General features: G+C 42.9%; 1 protein-coding gene across 2 annotated transcripts; it reads right to left on the bottom strand.

Annotated features, from left to right (window-relative positions):
- Positions 1-12,369: 12,369 nt before the first annotated feature.
- LOC123444089 (pentatricopeptide repeat-containing protein At1g30610, chloroplastic) lies at positions 12,370-18,962 on the bottom strand. Of its 2 annotated transcripts, XM_045120703.1 has the most exons (10): positions 18,865-18,962; positions 17,373-18,743; positions 16,436-16,627; positions 16,071-16,152; positions 15,773-15,964; positions 15,558-15,671; positions 15,123-15,213; positions 14,901-15,058; positions 13,353-13,778; positions 12,370-13,050 (listed from the first exon to the last, which is right to left on the bottom strand). In XM_045120703.1, the coding sequence occupies exons 2-10, from the start codon at positions 18,647-18,649 to the stop codon at positions 12,673-12,675; spliced, it is 2,910 nt and encodes a 969-aa protein (XP_044976638.1). In that variant the 5' UTR covers positions 18,650-18,743; positions 18,865-18,962; the 3' UTR covers positions 12,370-12,672. The 2 variants fall into 2 exon arrangements, with proteins under 2 accessions (XP_044976638.1, XP_044976639.1); XM_045120704.1 differs by having other exon boundaries at positions 17,373-18,956.
- Positions 18,963-20,039: the final 1,077 nt, after the last annotated feature.

Raw genomic sequence — 20,039 nt, 5'->3', positions numbered from 1 at the left:
TGCTCTCCAACATCTCTATATTGTTCCCCATCAATAATATGTCATCCACATATAGTATGAGGAAAGCTACAGAGCTCCCACTCACTTTCTTGTACAGACAGGCTTCTCCGTAAACCTGTATGAACCCAAACGCTTTAATCACCTCATTAAAGCGAATGTTCCAACTCCGAGATGCTTGCACCAGCCCATAGATGGAGCGATGGAGCTTGCACACTTTGTTAGCACCCTTAGGGTCGACAAAACCTTCTGGTTGCATCATATACAACTCTTCCTTAAGGTTCCCGTTAAGGAACGCTGTTTTGACGTCCATTTGCCAAATTTCATAATCATAAAAGGCGGAAATTGCTAACATGATTTGGACTAATTTCAGCTTCGCTACAGGAGAGAAAGTCTCTTCATAGTCAACTCCTTCAATTTGTCGAAAACCCTTTGTGACAAGTCGAGCTTTATAAACGGTTACATTACCATTTGCATCAGTCTTCTTCTTGAAGATCCATTTATTTTCTATGGCTCGCCGGTCATTGGGCAAGTACACCAAAGTCCATACTTTGTTCTCATACATGGATCCTATCTCGGATTTCATAGCTTCAAGCCATTTGTTGGAATCCGGGCCCGTCATCGCTTCTTCATAGTTCGAAGGTTCACCGTTGTCTAACAACATGATTTCCATCACACGGTTGCCGTACCACTCTGGTGCGGAGCGTGCCCTTGTGGACCTTCACGGTTCAGTAGTAACATGATCTGAAGCTTCATGATCATTATCATTAACTTCCTCTTCAGTTGGTGTAGGCGCCACAGGAACAACTTCCCGCGCTGCGCTACTATCCTGTTCGAGAGGGGGTGTAATTACCTCATCAAGTTCTACCTTCCTCCCACTTACTTCTTTCGAGAGAAACTCTTTCTCTAGAAAGGATCCGTTCTTGGCAACAAAGGTTTTACCTTCGGATCTAAGATAGAAGGTATACCCAATAGTTTCCTTAGGGTATCCTATGAATACACATTTCTCCGCTTTGGGTTCGAGCTTTTCTAGTTGAAGTTTCTTCACATAAGCATCGCAGCCCCAAACTTTAAGAAACGACAACTTAGGTTTCTTGCCAAGCCATAGTTCATACGGTGTCGTCTCAACGGATTTAGACGGTGCCCTATTTAAAGTGAATGTTGCAGTTTCTAATGCGTATCCCTAAAATGATAGCGGTAAGTCGGTAAGAGACATCATAGATCGTACCATATCTAATAAAGTGCAATTACGACGTTCAGACACTCCATTGCGTTGCGGTGTGCCAGGCGGCGCCAGTTGTGAAACGATTCCACACTTCCTTAGGTGTGTGCCAAACTCGTGACTCAAATATTCTCCTCCACAATCAGATCGTAGACACTTAATTTTTCTGTCACATTGATTCTCGATCTCACTCTGAAATTCCTTGAACTTTTCAAATGTCTCAGATTTGTGCTTCATCAAGTAGATATACCCATACCTACTCAAATCATCGGTGAGAGTGAGAACATAACGATAGCCACCGCGAGCTTCAATATTCATTGGACCACACACATCAGTATGTATTATTTCCAATAAGTCGGTTGCTCTCTCCATTATTCCTGAGAATGGAGTCTTAGTCATCTTGCCCATGAGGCACGGTTCGCATGTGTCAAATGAGTCAAAGTCAAGAGACTCTAATAGTCCATCAGTATGGAGCTTCTTCATGCGCTTAACACCGATATGACCAAGGCGGCAGTGCCACAAGTATGTGGGACTGTCATTATCAACTTTACATCTTTTGGTACTCACACTATGAATATGCGTAACATCACGATCGAGATTCATCAAGAATAAACCATTCACCAGCGGAGCATGACCATAAAACATATCACTCATATAAATAGAACAACCATTATTCTCTGAGTTAAATGAGTAGCCATCTCGCATTAAGCAAGACCCTGATACAATGTTCATGCTTAAAGCTGGTACTAAATAACAATTATTAAGGTTTAAAACTAATCCCGACAATAGATGTAGAGGTAACGTGCCGACGGCGATCACATCGACCTTGGAGCCATTCCCGACGCGCATCGTCACCTCGTCCTTTGCCAGTCTCCTCTTATTCCGCAGTTCCTGCTTTGAGTTGCAAATGTGAGCAACAGCACCGGTATCAAATACCCAGGAGCTACTACGAGCGCTGGTAAGGTACACATCAATAACATGTATATCACATATACCTTTAACGTTGCCGGCCTTCTTGTCCGCTAAGTATTTGGGGCAGTTCCGCTTCCAGTGACCCTTTCCCTTGCAATAGAAGCACTCAGTCTCAGGCTTGGGTCCATTATTTTTCTTATTCCCGCCATCTGGCTTACCGGGCGCGGCAACAACTTTGCCGTCTTTCTTGAAGTTCTTCTTACCCTTGCCCTTCTTGAAACTAGTGGTCTTGTTGACCATCAACGCTTGATGCTCTTTCTTGATTTCTACTTCTACAGACTTGAGCATCGAGTACAACTCGGGAATGGTCTTCTCCATCCCTTGCATGTTGTAGTTAAGCACAAAGCCTTTGTAGCTTGGTGGGAGAGACTCGAGGATTCTGTCAATTATAGCATCATCCGGAAGTTCGACTCCAAGTGAAGTCAGACGACCGTGTAACCCAGACATTTTGAGTATGTGCTCACTGACAGAACTGTTCTCCTCCATCTTACAGCTAAAGAACTTGTCAGAGACTTCATATCTCTCGACACGGGCATGAGCTTGAAAAACTAGCTTCAGCTCTTGGAACATCTCATATGCACCGTGTTGCTCAAAACGCCTTTGGAGCCCCATTTCTAAACTGTAGAACATGTCGCACCTAACCAGAGAGTAGTCATCACTCCGCGTTTATCAGACGTTCAGAATGTCCTGGGCTGCTGCGGGAGCGGGAGGGTCACCTAGCAGTGCATCAAGGACATAAGCCTTTTTAGCTGCTTCAAGGATGAGCTTCAAGTTGCGAACCCAGTCCGCATAGTTGCTACCATCATCTTTCAGCTTGTTTTTCTCTAGGAATGCGTTGAAATTGAGGTTGACGTTGGCCATCTACAATATTTATAAAGACAGCTTTTAGACTAAGTTCATGACAATTAAGTTCACTTAATAAAATTTAGTATGAACTCCCACTTAAATCGACATCCCTCTAGTCATCTAAGTGATACATGATCCATGTTGACTAACCCGTGTCCGATCATCACGTGAGACGGACTAGTCACCATGGTGAGCAACTTCATGTTGATCGTATTCAACCATACGACTCATGTTCGACCTTTCGGTCTCTTGTATTCGAGGTCATGTTTGTACATGCTAAGCTCGTCGAGTCAACCTAGGTGTTTCGCGTGTATAAATCTGGCTTACACACGTTGTATGCGAACGTTAGAATCTATCACATCCGATCATCACGTGGTGCTTCGAGACAACGATCCTTCACAACGGTGCACACTTAGGGGAATACGTTCTCAAAATTTTAAGAGGGATCATCTTATTATGCTACCGTCGTTCTAAGCAATAAGATGTAAAACATGATAAACATCACAATTCAATCATATAGTGACATGATATGGCCATTATCATCTTTGCTCTTTCGATCTCCATCTTCAGGCATCGCATAATCATAATCATCACCGGCGTGACACCATGATCTCCATCATCATGATCTCCATCATCGTGTCTACGTGAAGTCATCACGCCAACTACTACTATCACTACTACTATAGCTATACGTTAGCAATGAAGTAAAAGTAGTAAGCACATGGCGTTGCATCTCATACAATAAATTAAGACAACTCCTATGGCTCCTGCCGGTTGTCATACTCATCGACATGCAAGTCGTGAAACCTATTACAATAACATGATCATCTCATACATCATACATGCAACATCACAACTTTGGCCATATCACATCACATGTCAAACCCTGCAAAAACAAGTTAGACGTCCTCTAATTGTTGTTGCAAGTTTTACGTGGCTGATTTGGGTTTCTAGCAAGGACGCTTTCTCACCTACATGACAGCCACAATGATGATATGCCAAAGTTATTTACCCTTCATAAGGACCCTTTTAATCAAATCCAATCCTACTAGAGTAGGAGAGACAGACACCCGCTAGCCACCTTTATGCACGGTGTGCATGTCTATCGGTGGAACCAGTCTCACGTAAGCGTACGTGTAAGGTCGGTCCGGGCCGCTTCATCCCACAATACCGCCGGAAAAGAATAAGACTAGTAGCGGCAAGCAATTGACAAATCATCGCCCACAACCTTTTGTGTTCTACTCGTGCATAGAATCTACGCATAGAACACCTGGCTCGGATGCCACTGTTGGGATACGTAGCATAAATTCAAAAAAATTCCTACACATATTCAGATCTTTCTATGGAGAGACCAGCAAAGAGAGAGGGGTGAGTGCATCTTCATACCTTTAAAGATTGCTAAGCGGAAGCGTTACTAGAACGCGGTTGATGGAGTCGTACTTGCGGCGATTCAGATCGCGGTGTGATTCCAATCTAGTGCCGAACCACGGCACCTCCGCGTTCAACACATGTGCAGCCCGGTGACATCTCCCGCACCTTGATCCAGCAAGGAGGAGGGAGAGGTTGGGGAAGAACTCCAGCAGCACGACGGCGTGGTGTCGATGGAGAGACGAGGTCTCCCGGCAAGGCTTCGCCAAGCACCGGCAGAGAGGAGGAGAAAGAAGGGAAGGGCTGCGCCGAGGGAGAGGGAAAAGTCTATTCCCCAATGGCCAAAAGTGCCCACTATATATAGGGGGAGGGGAAGGGGGTGCCACCCCTAGGGTTCCCACCCTAGGTGGTGCGGCAGCCCCCCAGATGGGAGGTGCGGCAGCCAGGGGGGAGGAGGGGTGGCGCACCCCTTTGGTGGGCCTTAGGCCCACCTGCGCTAGGGTCCCCCCCCCCTCTCCCCTCTTCCTGCGCCATGGGCTGAGTGGGGGGCGCACCAGCCCACCTATGGGCTGGTTCCCTCCCCCACTTGGCCCATCTAGCCTCCCGGGGTCGTTGCCCCCTTTCGGTGGACCCCCGAGGCCACCTCCGGTGGTACCGGTGGTCCCGGTACGTTACCGGTGATGCCCGAAACATTTCCGGTGTCCGAAACCATCCGTCCTATATCAATCTTTACCTCCGGACCATTTCGGAGCTCCTCGTGACGTCCGGGGTCTCATTCGGGACTCCGAACAACTTTCGATAACCTCGTATAACAATTCCCTATAACCCTAGCGTCATCGAACCTTAAGTGTGTAGACCCTACGGGTTCGGGAGACAGGCAGACATGACCGAGACACCTCTCCGACCAATAACCATCAGCGGGGTCTGGATACCCATGGTGGATCCCACTTGCTCCACGATGATCTCATCGGATGAACCACGATGTCAAGGATTCAATCAATCCCGTATACAATTCCCTTTGTCTGTCGGTATAGAACTTGCCCGAGATTCGATCGTCGGTATACCTATACCTTGTTCAATCTCGTTACCGGTAAGTCTCTTTACTCGTTCCGTAGCACGTCATCGTGTGACTAACTCCTTAGTCACATTGAGCTCATGATGATGTTCTACCGAGTGGGCCCAGAGATACCTCTCCCTCACACGGAGTGACAAATCCTGATCTCGATTCGTACCAACCCAACAGACACTTTCGGAGATACCCGTAGTGCACCTTTATAGTCACCCAGTTACGTCGTGACGTTTGATACACCCAAAGCACTCCTATGGTATCCGGGAGTTGCACAATCTCACGGTCGAAGGAAAAGACACTTGACATTAGAAAAGCTTTAGCATACGAACAATACGATCTAGTGCTACGCTTAGGATTGGGTCTTGTCCATCACATCATTCTCCCAATGATGTGATCCCGTTATCAATGACATCTAATGCCCATGACCAGGAAACCATGATCATCTATTGACTAACGAGCTAGCCAACTAGAGGCTTGCTAGGGACACATTGTGATCTATTTATTCACACATGTATTACTGTTTCCTGTTAATACAATTATAGCATGAACAATATACGATTATCATGAACAAGGAAATATGATAATAACCATTTTATTATTGCCTCTAGGGCATATTTCCAACAGAAATTGCCCCAAGACAAGCAGATATGGAGCTCTCTGTGAGAGAGGAAGTCAATATGGTCAGCATCTAGCAAGAAAGAGATCCTTCATCACGGGGATCCAGCTCCAACAACCCCATCCTCGTGGGGTTTTTTAACCCTCAACATGATCTTTCTCTGAACCTTTCAGGAACTGTACCTCTAATGGAAGCTCCACATGTGTCATCTACTATATCCGAAGCTCACAGAATCGCTGACCAATTGTGTGAAGACTTCCGTGTGCTTAAAGTACAGGTGGCCATACTGGAAGCTGAAAACCAAACCCTCCGGCGCATAATAGCGGACTTGAAGAACAACAAGTAGGATGAAGAGTGAAATCTTCATGGGTAATGGCATTCCTTTAGCTTGTTCCAAGCTTGGGGGAGTTCCCGGTATCTTTATCTTTATCCTTTATCTTTTATGGTCAAGTTTAGTGTCGTATCATGTCTAGGGAAGTTATCTTATGAAATAGGTGTTTGCGTTGAGTTCTATCACTCCTTTGTGGAGAGTCTTGTATCCGTGAGTGTGCAGTTGTCTATGATGGAATATTAATGAGAAGTCTATCAGTTTCATTGCTACACCGGGTATTCTCTTCATGCAATCGACCTTATATGCTGATTCTTATGGGAGTATTGATCTTATATATCAGGAATGGCTTCGAAAACTTTATTTAATCTTGGCGAACATGGCATTGGTCATAACAACAAGCATGAGTTTTTCTAGTAGCGACATAGCCAAAACCTTTATGTTCTTATGCTTGAAGTGTTATGCTGACAAGGAAGACAACTTGATGTTTCATGCCAATTCTTTATGTTAAACTTTATATTGTTTTGCATCCAAGTCCACATTAGTTGTCTGCTCTCAAAAGCCTTTGCTAGCCAACCCTTGTACTAAGCGGGAATACTGCTTGTGCATCCATACCTTGAAACCTCAACCTTCCCAAGAGTCCACCATACCTTCCCTATATGTGGTATTTCACCGCCACTCCTAAAGTATATTACTCATGTGCTATCTTTAAACATTCAAAATATTATTCCCTGTTTTGTGCCTCTGTTTTAGCTCATGAGGAAGTAGTAGATAATCCATAATCTTCTCATATTGGACAAGCTTTATCCTGGGTTTGCATGTCTAATCTGCGAACCCCTAATACAAGGAGGGACTGGCATGAGTGCGGCCAGCTCGTAAAAGATAATAACAACAAACAAAACATCCTTCACGCTTTGTTTATGGGAAATCAATAAACTTTGGTAGTGATAAACAAAGGAGACTAAGGGGATGTGATCGTCCCCACTTTGGGAGCCGTTCCTCAAAACTTGTCCAGCATGAGAAGTATTGGGCTATCTTCTAGCATTCATTGACGAATTATGCACCTCTCAAAAGCTTGTTTTACAATCCCGTTGATTTCAAAATTTCTAAAAGCTCTAGCACATGAGGTTTCCCTACTTCCCTTTGCGAAGGGCTGATCTTTTACTTTTATGTTGAGTCAGTAAACCTACTTCTTTCTATCCTATAAAAGAGCAGACACCTTATGTTGACAAAGATGCATGCATTTATATTGTTTCATGAGAATTGCCATATCACAACTTCGTTGACATTATCATTAAGATGAGTAAGTTGTTTGTTAAGCCTAGGTAAAGCAAACATCTTCCTTTGTGTTAGCATTTTCACTTCTTGACTAATAACACGTTCTTTCAAAAAACTTCAATTGATCTCATCAAAATATAGGAGGAAGAACAAAAGTTAAAAGTTATTAGTTTCTCTTTGACCAAGGACATGTTTGCCATGGTTTGATGAGTTTCCTTAGCCCTACTTTTGATTGTAATTGATATTACTCTTTCATATGGGCCTTATGGGTTGAGATTGTTGTTGAGGATGGTTGAGTTAGTAGAGAAATTATGATGCTTCTTGTTCGTATTCTTATTTATCGACACTTCACTCTCTAAACTTGTGAACAAGTTTATCGAGCTCAGTATTTGCTTGGGGACAAGTGAGGTCTAAGATTGGGGGAGTTGATACATCCAAAATGCATCACTATTTTGTATCATATTTTGTCTCTATTCATTGATATATTTCACAATATGATGCTGTTCTTATAGTGTTTTGGCTTATTTTACACAATTTACAACTTTCCGGTGCCGAAACAGCAGACGCAGGATTCAGCAGAGAAAATAGCATGAAGAGTTGTCAAATAAGAACATCTCCAATTGAGCTCAAAATTACAGGGAAGTGGTTTCCGAACAAATCACGAAGACAGACCGAAGAAGGGCCGGAGAGGGGCCACCAGGCACCGAGGCGACCTGGTGGCGCAGGTCACCCCTAGGTCGCGCCCAAAGGCCGCCTGGGTGGTGGGTCCCGCCTCCGGTGCCCTCCTTTGGCCTATATGACCCTCGTGACCTAACAGTTATGGGGACAGAAGTTTTTCGAGAGTTTCGCCGCTGCTCTGGGGCGGAAACCTACAAAGAATAAAAGACCTTTCCGACGGGCAGATTCTGCCGAGGAGAACTCCTCTCGGAAGGGGAGATCGTCCTCATCGTCATCACCATTGTCACGGGCATCATCGAGATCATCATCACCATCACCCTCATCACCAGCACCATCTCCATATTCACCCCATCTCACTTTACCATTGCAATCGGAGTTGTACCTTGCAATATTCATCCCCTTTAATCTACCGGTGTTGACTACTCTTTTGTGGTAAATGCTATTGAGTATTGTTGGAGAATTATTTTATGACCGGATTGTTCATCATATTTTCATCACCTCTGATCATGATCTCTTTTATGTCTTCTGAGTAGTTACTTTAGTTCTTGAGGACATGGGAGAAGTCTAGTTGATAATAGTCATATGATGTTGAAGTAATATGTGTTGATTGATATTTAAGTTACGGTGTTATTCTTCTAGTGGTGTTATGTGAACGTCGACTACATAACACTTCACCTTTTTAAGGGCCTAGGGGAATGCATCATGTATAAATAATGCTTATGGTGGGTTGCCGGAGTGACCGAAACCTGAACCCCAGTTCACATACTTTTACACGAGGGAGTGTTGGATCCTATAGCTTATTGCTATGGTTTGGCTTTGCCTTAATTTCTCTCTTGTATTTGCGGATGCTTGCAAGGAGTTTAATCATAAGAGTGTAGTTGTCTTAGCCTAGACGGTGCACTAGTTAAGATCCACCCACATAACACTTATCAATACAAAACATAGTACTAGACGGAATATGGCGAAATCACTTGACTATCTCTCCCATATGCCTCAGGAACGCCTTAGTATTTATAAGTTTAGTCCCCCGGCTTATCCTTTGTGTTCAAAAGGATTGGGACATTTGTTGCACTTCAGCATCATTTACTTTTCCTGCATTTATTTCCTTGTTGCTTATACCAGTAAGCCCATAAAAAGTTACCTTTCAGTACTTGCAGTTATTCCTTGCTCAAGATCGCTTGTTAGTACCTTTTGTTCCTCGTTGGGTTCGACACTCTTACTTATCGAAAAGGCTACGATAGATCCCCTACACTTGTGGGTCATCACCCGACCAATGATCAGAGGAGCCTTCCAAGATGCTAGAGTCGGCCATGTTGTAGCATCAAACATAAAACCTTGTGATTAAATAGAAACACTTGCGAGCTATATCATCAACTATGTAAGGTTTTAGAGCGTATCATCAACTATTTATTTGAATGTTTCGCACACTTTGGTTTAATTAAAAATATCTACTGAAACCTATCAACTGCATGCCAAAAAAGAACTAAGTTTCTACAAAAAATAACTAAGGTTCTACAAAAAATAAGGGTTCATTTTCCAACACTAGTCTTGTTATACAACATCAAGTCCTTGTTCTTTAAGAAGTACATTTTTAGCTTTTGCCTTTTTACTATCATGTTAATGAGAAACTAATTATGAGTGTGATGGATGCATAAAAGGAAGAGGCAGATCAATTATGTAGATACCTAGCTATGTTTTTTTATACCACTTTGAAAGCTTGATCCATAAATAATCATAGAGATGGGGATTTGTTAAGTCAATCTCACTGATTTCTATGGGATGTTGCATCTAGAGAACAAAACACTAATCAATCATCTGCACACATATGCTACCAAACTATGAGGAAGCACACCTTAGAACAAAAAAAACTAGTATTATATAGTTATGAACGAAGAACTGCACTAATAAAACTAAAAAAATCCCATCTGGACAAACATTTGCTACCAAACTATGTAGAGTTAAGAAACACCTACATTTTCTCCTCTAAATTTTCTAAAACAAACCTAGAACCCTAAAAAACACCTACATTTTCTAAAACGTGTTGGCTGCAAAAAAAAGGATGTAGTCACTATCTGCATTCCTAAAACAAACCTAGAACCCTAAAAAACACCTACATTTTCTCCTCTCAAAAAAATAAAAAGGATGTAGACTTACCGCAAAGGTTCTCGGGGGCGAGGACGTGTGCGGGTGGCGTCGGGCGGAGACGGTTGGCGTCAGCGGGCGGAGACGGGACTCGTCAGGCAACGGTGGCGTCGGGCGGGCGGCGGCGGGGATCAAGAGGAGAACGGGCTGATGGAGTTGGGGATCGAGAGTGACGAAAGGATAAGTTCTTTTTTTTACTTTATCACATTGTTAAAACCAATCAGTGTTGACGTGGGCCTAATGGGCCTAATATGCAACATCGAGCCTAATATGCAACGTCAGCATTAAGCAAATAGCTATGGCTTTTGAATTTAGCCAACGTCGGCACTATCTGAAAATATTACAGCTCGCGTTGGTGAGAAATAGCGTGCCACGAAAAAAAATTATGGCTAGCCATTTTTGCACTAATGATAGTTTGTGAGAGAATTCCAATGTAGCATCCTTTCCGGTTTATAGGGCTCATCTCAAAATTTTCAAATTTCCATTATATTAGGCTGATTTTGAGTCTGATTGAGTTAAAGTGCTTTGATTCTCACGCCATATTTAATTCATAGAGGTAAGAGAAAGGAAATTAGTGGTTATGCATGCATCTTTTTCTACATGCGTCATGCAAGTCCAATGAGAAGGAGGATGCTACATTTATTGCCTCGGAAATTGAATATGTGAGAAATATTTCATTGGCTAGTTAAAACTAGTGTCATCCACTTACAATCCATCTTGGTTGATGAGATTTCATATATGAGCCCTATAAACCGGAAAGGAGGGAGTATAGCGTTGTCGAGCTGGCAGGTGATTAAACTATTGTGTGCCTGAATCTCTACAGTGTAGCGACAAGGCCGAATAGGGTATAATGTGTGAGTTGGGCCGTGTTTGTGTGTGTCGACCGTTACGATACAGGCCCGTGTAAGTTAGCAGAATTATAAACTCGAAGTCCACTATGTATACAACATCGTGGATGAAATGAACAGAATTATCATTCCTTCTTATTCCCAAGTTGATCTCCAGAATTACCATTCCTTCTTATTCCCAAGTTGATCTCCTCTTCTCCTACCCCTGCCCCATCCTCCATTCTATTGCAACCCTACGGTTTGGGTATTACAACATCCATCGAGTCCAGAGGAGTTGAAAACAAGTTCTACCATGGTTGTCCAGACTACACGATATGAAACTCCAAATCAGTATGACACAAACCTCACATCTCGATTAACATTGGAATGAAGGCCATGTCAGTTGGTGATTGGGCTTTTGCCTGAAGTGAGAGTTGCCCCTGGTCCTAAACTTTGGCCTCCTTCGTCTATTGAGTATGTTGTTCTATCAATTAATGGTTCTTTCTCAGTGGAATCCGGTTCGGTGGCGGCAGGAATGATTCTTCGACGAAATGATGGTTCACGTATTTTTGCAGCATATCTGTTTATTTTCAATTCTAATGATTCACTGAAAGCTGAGATTCATGCAATCATGCAAGGGATGGCGCTAGCTATACAACATTCCTAAGAAACATCATTGCACATGTCTAAGGTTAGAGAGTAGAGATTGTCAGAAAAATCATTCTTGTCCTGAGGTGTGGCTGGTAACTAACACTCTACAGTAACGTGAACGGCATGAACGTCTACAGTTAAATCATTCTTGTCCTGAGGTGTGGCTGGTAACTGGCACCAATCCGGCGACGGCGACACGCTTGTCCGTGCGTGCTGATCTCAATCGAGCGCAACGTAGAAACAGATGGAAACTATATGGACAGGAGCGCAAACTTCTCCACATGGAGCCTTTCGGAGAGAAGATCATTTGGACCAGTCCTTCCAAACAAGCGGCGCACATAGTTTTAGACTCTGCAAATCCAATGCAACTAGACAGGCTCGGAAATTTTTGTCTGACTGAACATATAGCTGTCAAGATGCACTATCGTCCGTCACTGTTACTGTTACACTATTAGATGCTGAAACAACAAGCAAGCATGCTTACGCCACGCATCGCTAAGGGTGACGACGGCAATGTAAAGGTTGCTTCTGCCAGATTACCAGCAACCAATCCAACCAAAATGCTACTCCTACTTCTGCCAAAATTCTCGGAAAAGAGCATGAAAGCACAGGCAGGGCAGTGGTCCCCTCCCCACTGATAACCAAACTATGAACGACGATAGGAGGCTAACATGGCGGTCAAGAATTACAGAAAGGCACCCATCCGTCAGAAGGCGCCTTTCCACCAGAACCACCAAGGAACTCTGTACAGCCGCTCATGACATTTTCGTACAAGGAATTGCAGGGACTCCCTGGCCTTGAGAGGCCATCGAGTTTGTGGACAAGCTCGGCGACGCTCTCCTCCTCGAGGAGGTCCGCATTCCGGTTCAGAAGACTCGACCACGATTTGGAGGAAACGTTGCCTATCTTGCTCTCCTGGAAGCTGCTGATGCAGGAGAGTGCTGCCGTCGTATGGCCTTGTCTCAGTTTTAGGCAGAATCTCTCCATTATCATGGCAGCCGGTGGAACCCGACCATTGCGACACAGGTAGTCCCATATGTCTTCCAGCAGCTGCTCCTGAATAATGACGGACAACAGATAGCAAGGGTGAGACAGGCACACCAGACAGACTAACCAAGCAGTTCGACGCCTATCGTTGCACGCGGTCATGCCTAATGTATCAGCTTAAAAATAGTTACACCATATGGCAACATGCTCCTATGACCATGTCAGACTATGACCTACATTATCACTCACTAACCAGAACACTTCAGCTTTAGACCTGAATAATTATGTGAAACGGATATTCTAGATTTATAACGTAGACTCCTTAAGAACATCCATAGGTAATCAAAACCATGAGCATATGAGGTAAGTACCTTCCCGCTCCTATAGGCATCAAGTACCATGCGTAGGTGCCTTCTTTCGTCAAAATGGTAGCCGTTAGATAACATTTTGCGAAATGCATACTCGAATTCATTCCACTTTTTTGCTTCGGCACAAGCGTCCAAGAAAGTATTGAAAGTAAACTTGTCTGCAATCGCTTGTTGATCCAAATCCGCTTTGCTCCTTATCCTGCCATTTAGAATGTTCTCCAGTAGATCTTTCGCGTCTTCAAACATTCCATGATCTATGTATGACTTCAGCATAATGTTGCAAGTCACATTATTAGGTGAGCAGTAGTTGCACATTTCTTTGAATATGTATTTAGCATTTTCTATGCTTCCACTATCTATGCAAATTTGAATAAGTCCTGTGTAGGTAACAACCAGCGGTTTGTTCGCGACCTTGCATATCTTCTCAACCTGAGTACAGTTGTTAAGATAAAAGTTGAGTTAACAAACAATCTGAGGACATTACACAAATAGTACATAGACAGGTTATGGGGTTAAAAATATAGATAGAGAGGCTAAACGTAGTAGTGCTCTGTCAACTCTTACGAGTTTATGACCACAAATTTTTTTTTGTGAACACGCACCCAAATGTCAGTTTGTGATAGAAGAAGAACAAGAACTAGGCTAGCAAAAACCTAAAACACCAACGAAATGAAACAGAAGTGACCCCATGTTTTGATCGCAGGATTTTCCAAACATGGGAATAGGAAAAACGCAGGATTGCAATGCCCACTGAAGTCCTACGGGATCGGATTTGAACCAAAGTTTGTTAAATTGCACCATTGGGGAAACAAAGGGTCCTTTTGAAGTGACTCGAGAGTCAATAAGAAATATGCTTTGTAATGTTGTGCGAAGAGATCCTTAGGAAAACTTCAACGGCATTCAATCCAACAAACCAAACAGCAAAATTTCGTAAAGATTCCAATCCTAAAATTCCTGAATCATTTGAATAATCTGAATCTCATTTCCTAAGTTGTGTCCACATGTTTCTTAAAGAATACTACTAGCTGGTTGAAATTACCCTCAAATCAAAAGCTCTGCAATGAAAATTAGACAGTCGGAACCACATTCCATATGTTCTGATTGCTTGCTTCACATCTAAATATTAGTAGATCCATGTCCCAATACAAAATGCCTACTTCGACCAAAATATATTGTCTGCAATTGGGTCTTTACTAGCTTGAGCACAAAAATTGTTAAACCATATATGTCTTGTCAAGTGTACAATCAAGAATAACACAGATTCTGCTCATAAGGCCATGATAGCAAATATTGCATTGTAAAATCACAAAAAATCAGTCAAACAAACAAAATGTATAACTCACTGATTCTTAAACTTTGTTGAACTTCTTTACCATCAGTGGGCCCAATGTAAACTTAATATTACGCGTTTAATTTTTTTAAACAATTAACAGTTGCGAGTAAATCAAGATGAAATTAGCTAACAAAGCGAATTTCGCTATCAATGTCAGCTGTGGGCTGTGGCAAAGGTGTTACACATTAACTCATTAACTGCACTTGTGTAAGGCAAACCTGGAGAAGTGCTTCTTTACACCGCCCTCCACTGCAAAGGCACCGAGCAAGGTCATAATAGAGACTAGCTGAACCAACAATTCCACGATTTTCCATATCCTTCACGGCCATGACTGCTTCATCAATCTTTCCTTCTCTCCAGAGTGCATTTACGAGAACTGTAACCAGCATGAAGTCTCAGACATGAACTTTAAACTCATTTATTCAACTTCTAGTTATTACCTTTATAGTTCAATGCACCAGGTATTGATTTTTGCTTCACCCTGTCGAAGAACTCATATACCAAGTTATACTTGCCACAGACAAGCATTACCTGCACTTCCACGAAATTAAACTAGATTAAAAATGGATTATGCTGCACAAGAATAGTGCCCACTATATATAACATGGTGTTGTGGAAATCAGATAAGAACCAAGCTTAAGTAAAAAAAATACAGGTGAAACATTCTGTGTAATGAGCTGCTCTTAGGAAACCAGGACACTTTCATGTGTAGTTCTATAAAAAAATATAATACAAAATGCTTTGTCATGTTGCAGAAAGTCTAGAGAGGTCTGTAGAAGTTCCCCTTCAGGGCCCAGCATAGTAGGGTGGGAGAGAATACAAAGAGTATGTGCCATATTGTATGTGTATGTGTATGTGTATCGCGATCAGCATACCTCCATTACAAGACCATATGTTGTATTAGTTGGGCGAATATTCTTCTCTTTCAATTGTTGCAGTACCCAGAATGTCCCTTCCCACTGCTTTTGTTGAACGCAAGCATTCAAAACCTACATACGAGCAGAAGCAGTTATGTTCAACTGATAAACTTCACCATGCTCATGGTGTGCTGATTCCACGCACATATCACGTTTGCTACAAATAAACTCACCGCATTGTATACAATGAGGTCTGGTTCCAACCGAGGATCCCAATTCTGAACAGGACCCACCATAAACTTCTTCTTAGGAGGGGAACGCATGCAATCGATCACATCAAATAGTTCTTTCACAAGACCAGCTTGCCCGAGAGTCACAGCAATACAATGATAAGCCGCGATGTCAGGATAAGAAGATAATTGTTCCTGCAAAAGAAATAGAAATACAGGAACAGCGTCTAAATAAGATGACCATAAGATGAAAATAAGTATTTTCTGCATAAAATAAGATGAAGATAAGTACAAGTTATACCAGCATGGTGTAAAATACATTCAATGCCTCAAAAGGTCTCTTTGCCTTCCCAAGAACATCAAGGACTGTTGTATAAATATACCTACATCAGAAGGTGCTTATAAAGATCATATGCACTTCACATACTAAGCACTGTACCCCTTCAATGACACCATGTGGAGGTACCAAGGAAAATTAATCCAAGAAACTACTTTAAGCATGCACACATAGATCAACCAACTTATTCGTATAGGTAACAAATCGGTAGCACTACAATTGTGCTACATATATCAAAGAAGTTAAAATGCATGCTACAAAAACAAACAAAAATGCAGATTTAAGATTGATAAAAAACATAGAAACATATAAGTGGGCAGCTATTCTACCTGCTCTTATAGGACTTGAATCTTTCACGTGACTGAAGCCATTCAACAACTTGCAAAACACGTTTCCAGTTTCCATATCGACCCAATATCTGAACAATCCTTAGGATAGAGTGATCAGTGAATTTGATCTGTGCATCATGAATCATCTTGGAGAATTTCCACTCTGGAGTATTTACATCTGTAGCATTGAGCCTTCAAATATAGAATTATAAGAAATTAACTAAAAGTATAAGATAATGGTGATTTCTCATGATTAATCATAATCAGTTATGCGGAAAGCACGAAATACAAAAATATTTCCGTAGTCAGCTCAGCTTACAAGTTCCATTGCTGGGTTACAGTCGGTAATGAACTTCTCAAACAATTATCTGCATAAATGCATAGAAGAATTCTCCAAAACAAACTGTAAATAATAGTTTGCCTCTAGGCATCACAATGTAAATAATAGCTTGGTAATAATTTTTAAAGTTGGAACAGTCTGATAGTGATTAAGGAATACGTATTCCTGCTTTATAACCTGTACATAACCACTAAATGTCAGAACAATATATTTGAGCATGATCTCTCTAGATGTTCAGTATCGTCACTAGAATGATTCATCATATAGTATTTTATAAGGAATGGTGGGAATGTAAGCTAAGTAGGTTAGAGCTTTAGAGTTATCGTGTATTTGATGTGAGTGATGATGGTAAATTGTGCCGCTGGTGAAGATACAGAGCAGTTTAAATACATGTTGAATAAAAAATGATTATAACAAAAAAAAAAGGTCATAATATGAATAGTACATATAAATTACCATCATGGACCATATTTTTCCAAATTAAAAGAGGCTACTGCACATGTCAAACAAAAATAAGAGGCTACTATGTTCAACTTATACAGCAGTAAACTAGGATAACTTAGGCATTAGAATAAAAGCAATTATATGAAGACTCACCGACTAGCTAATTTCTGAATCCTCTCTTCTATTTCCATTTGAAGAGCCCGTGGCCTGTTCCTGACATCAGTGAATGCCTCAAAAGTCTTGAAAGCAGCCCTATCATCAACGACAGCTTTTGAATCTCTTCTAACAAACTTCCCCTGTTGAACATTTTCTCCTCTGTGCATTCGACTTGTTTCAGGTTTTCCACGCTCCAAACTATCACTCCGATGACCATAATTCTCAAACACTGTTTGTGTATGGCCGTATCTTTTGCTTACAGTAGGTTTGCTATAGTCCACGTCATTATCTCTAAAACTACCTACAAGATTTCTTCCTGAATTCTCTGTTCTTTGCTGGTATCTATGAAATTTACTGTCAGCATTGACCTCGCTACCGGAAAGTTTTCTCTCTCTAGGATATCTGAAGTCATGTTCGTGTATATTACTTCTTGCATTGATCAACTTGGTGTCCCTCAATATAATGCTGCTATTCCGAGTGACAGAAGTACGGCTTACAACAGAAGTTGAACGTCCTTGTAAATCCTTCCGTGCATTTGACTGGGCATGCCTGTTCCCTGCTGATTCATGAGCAACCACACCACCTTTGTTATCTTTAGCCTTCACATATGATGCTGATGAAAACTGCTTGCGGTCATCCCTATCAGTACTGTCTCCAATTCTGCTTCGTTCGCCTCGAACTATTCTTCTCTGTACATATTCTTCAACTTTCCTCTGACCATCACTGCTGTTTTTAACATCACCCACCAATCCAGTAAATTCTTCTGTGCGGCCATTCATCGGTAACCTCTCACCCCTGCCTTGGTCACGCCCTCTCTCCCTTTGAGACCCTGTTTTCCTCTCAAATGATTTCTTCCTTGGATCAATTGACTCCCTATCCTCTCGTCGACCATCACCGTCGAACCTCCTCCTTGAACTACGGCCATCCGAATCGCCTCCCTGCAAACTCTTGCTCCTGTCCAACTTCACCGACTCCATCATCTTCACATAGTCGGTGAATGTGGGGCTAAACGTGAGCTCCTTCTCGATGTGCCGGAGCTCCGACGAACCGGCACCGGCCTCTCCGCTAGCCAAGGCACCCGCAGCCCCGAACCCGGCGTCGAGAACCCTGCCTCTTCTGACCAAACCCCAGCTCAGCGGCAACGCGGAGACGTCCCTTCTCGGGACCAGAAAGCCGTGACCGGCGCTCGAATTAGGCTGCAGGGAGGGAAGCAAAACCCCGCACCCGCCCAGATTGAGCAGCCCCATGCTCGCGTTGGGCGCCACCGCGGCCATCACCCCTCGTCGGCCGGCGGGTTTGCGACCCCTACTGCATTCTTGTGGTGGTAAACCTCCGCCGAGAAACTCGCTAATTCAGCAGGTGGCAGAACTGAAATTAAAAAAACACGAAATTTGGTCCGAGATGGAGGGACGCGAGGCGCCGCTGGTGGAACACGGCGAGAATCCTTTCACGGATGCAGATGGAATCAGAGGAGGCAAAGCGGGGGTACCTTCCTGTCCTGCGTTATCTCCTCTCGGGTAGGCGGGGGGAGAGGGAGCTGGGAGAAAGGGTTGTTCGGCTGCGCGTGCTTCGACTGCGGAGAACGGCATGATGATATTTTAGAGTTATTTCCCCCAAAACCACCACAGTTGGGCTAAGATAACAAGTTACTATTAGATTTAAGTCAGATCATAAAAAACCATCAGTTGTGCGTCTAATACGTAACGCGGAGTATATTTTGGTCACGAAAACAACAAAACCGACGGATATGCCCGTCTGTGGGGTCGATGTAGCATGTCTATATGGATAAATTTGCTGAGATGGACAAGGTCCCATCTGTGAGTGACTAAAGTGGTTGTTTATTTCCCCTTTTTCTTTTTGGGGAGTGATCTGCGCCGGCACGCCGGTCCAGACTTTCGGGCGCGCCGCACGAACCATCAACCCCCGCGCGTCCGCACCGTTGGATCCGCATGCAACATTTTTTTTCCTTATGCAGCAAAATTTCGATGCGATGCAGCAATTTTTTCAACAGTTCCAACAAAAAACAAAAATTATAGCAAAAAAAATATTTACGTGATCGTAGCAAAAAAACGAAGCTGATGGTACATGGTAGCAAAAGTCAAACGCCGGCTGTAACAAAAATTTACGTGATGTGTATGCAACTTTTTTAGTGAACGGTTGCAGCAAAACATTATGCCGGTTGTAGCAAAAATTAACACGGTTGTAACAAAAGTAAAAAACATCGATTGTAATGAAAAATCCGATGAACTGGAGTAGCAACCAAACGTATATGCAACTTTTATACTGGGACAAAATGTAGTAAAAAAATGCTTGCAGCAAAAATGACGCTGGTTGCAACAAATTTAGACGAAAAATATTGCATCCATTGATTAGAAAAGCGCGCGGGTGGGAAAAATGTTGCATGGTCCCACGCGCACGAGGGGGCGACCGGCGCGTTGGTTCGGCCGGCGCGCGGGTGGGAAACGATTCCCTTTCTTTTTTTACTTCTACTTCATCTTCATGGGCATTTCAACAAGCAGCTTCTCGACATTGTTCATCTCGTTGTTGTGGTCACCGCACGAGAAGAACAAGTCGGCACGAGCTCATCCAGGCCGCCGCCCGCGGACAGGACGTCGTCGAGGACCCCACACACTGAATAATGGAAGCTCCCTTGCCCTCCATCAT

Source organism: Hordeum vulgare, chromosome 3H (assembly GCF_904849725.1).
Source record: "Hordeum vulgare subsp. vulgare chromosome 3H, MorexV3_pseudomolecules_assembly, whole genome shotgun sequence".
Taxonomy (NCBI): domain Eukaryota; kingdom Viridiplantae; phylum Streptophyta; class Magnoliopsida; order Poales; family Poaceae; genus Hordeum; species Hordeum vulgare.
The sequence above is the reverse complement of the archived record's forward strand: the minus strand, read 5'-3'. Positions and strand labels throughout refer to the sequence as shown.

Bases quoted from the DNA above. Each gene is read 5' to 3' on its own strand.
- LOC123444089 (XM_045120703.1), bottom strand. From the start codon at position 18,649: ATGGCCGCGGTGGCGCCCAACGCGAGCATGGGGCTGCTCAATCTGGGC. The intron at 15,672-15,772 runs GTGAGTTTATTT...GCTCGTATGTAG, and splicing joins ACCTCATTGTATACAATGCG to GTTTTGAATGCTTGCGTTCA. The intron at 15,059-15,122 runs GTAATAACTAGA...TGCTGGTTACAG, and splicing joins TGGTGCATTGAACTATAAAG to TTCTCGTAAATGCACTCTGG.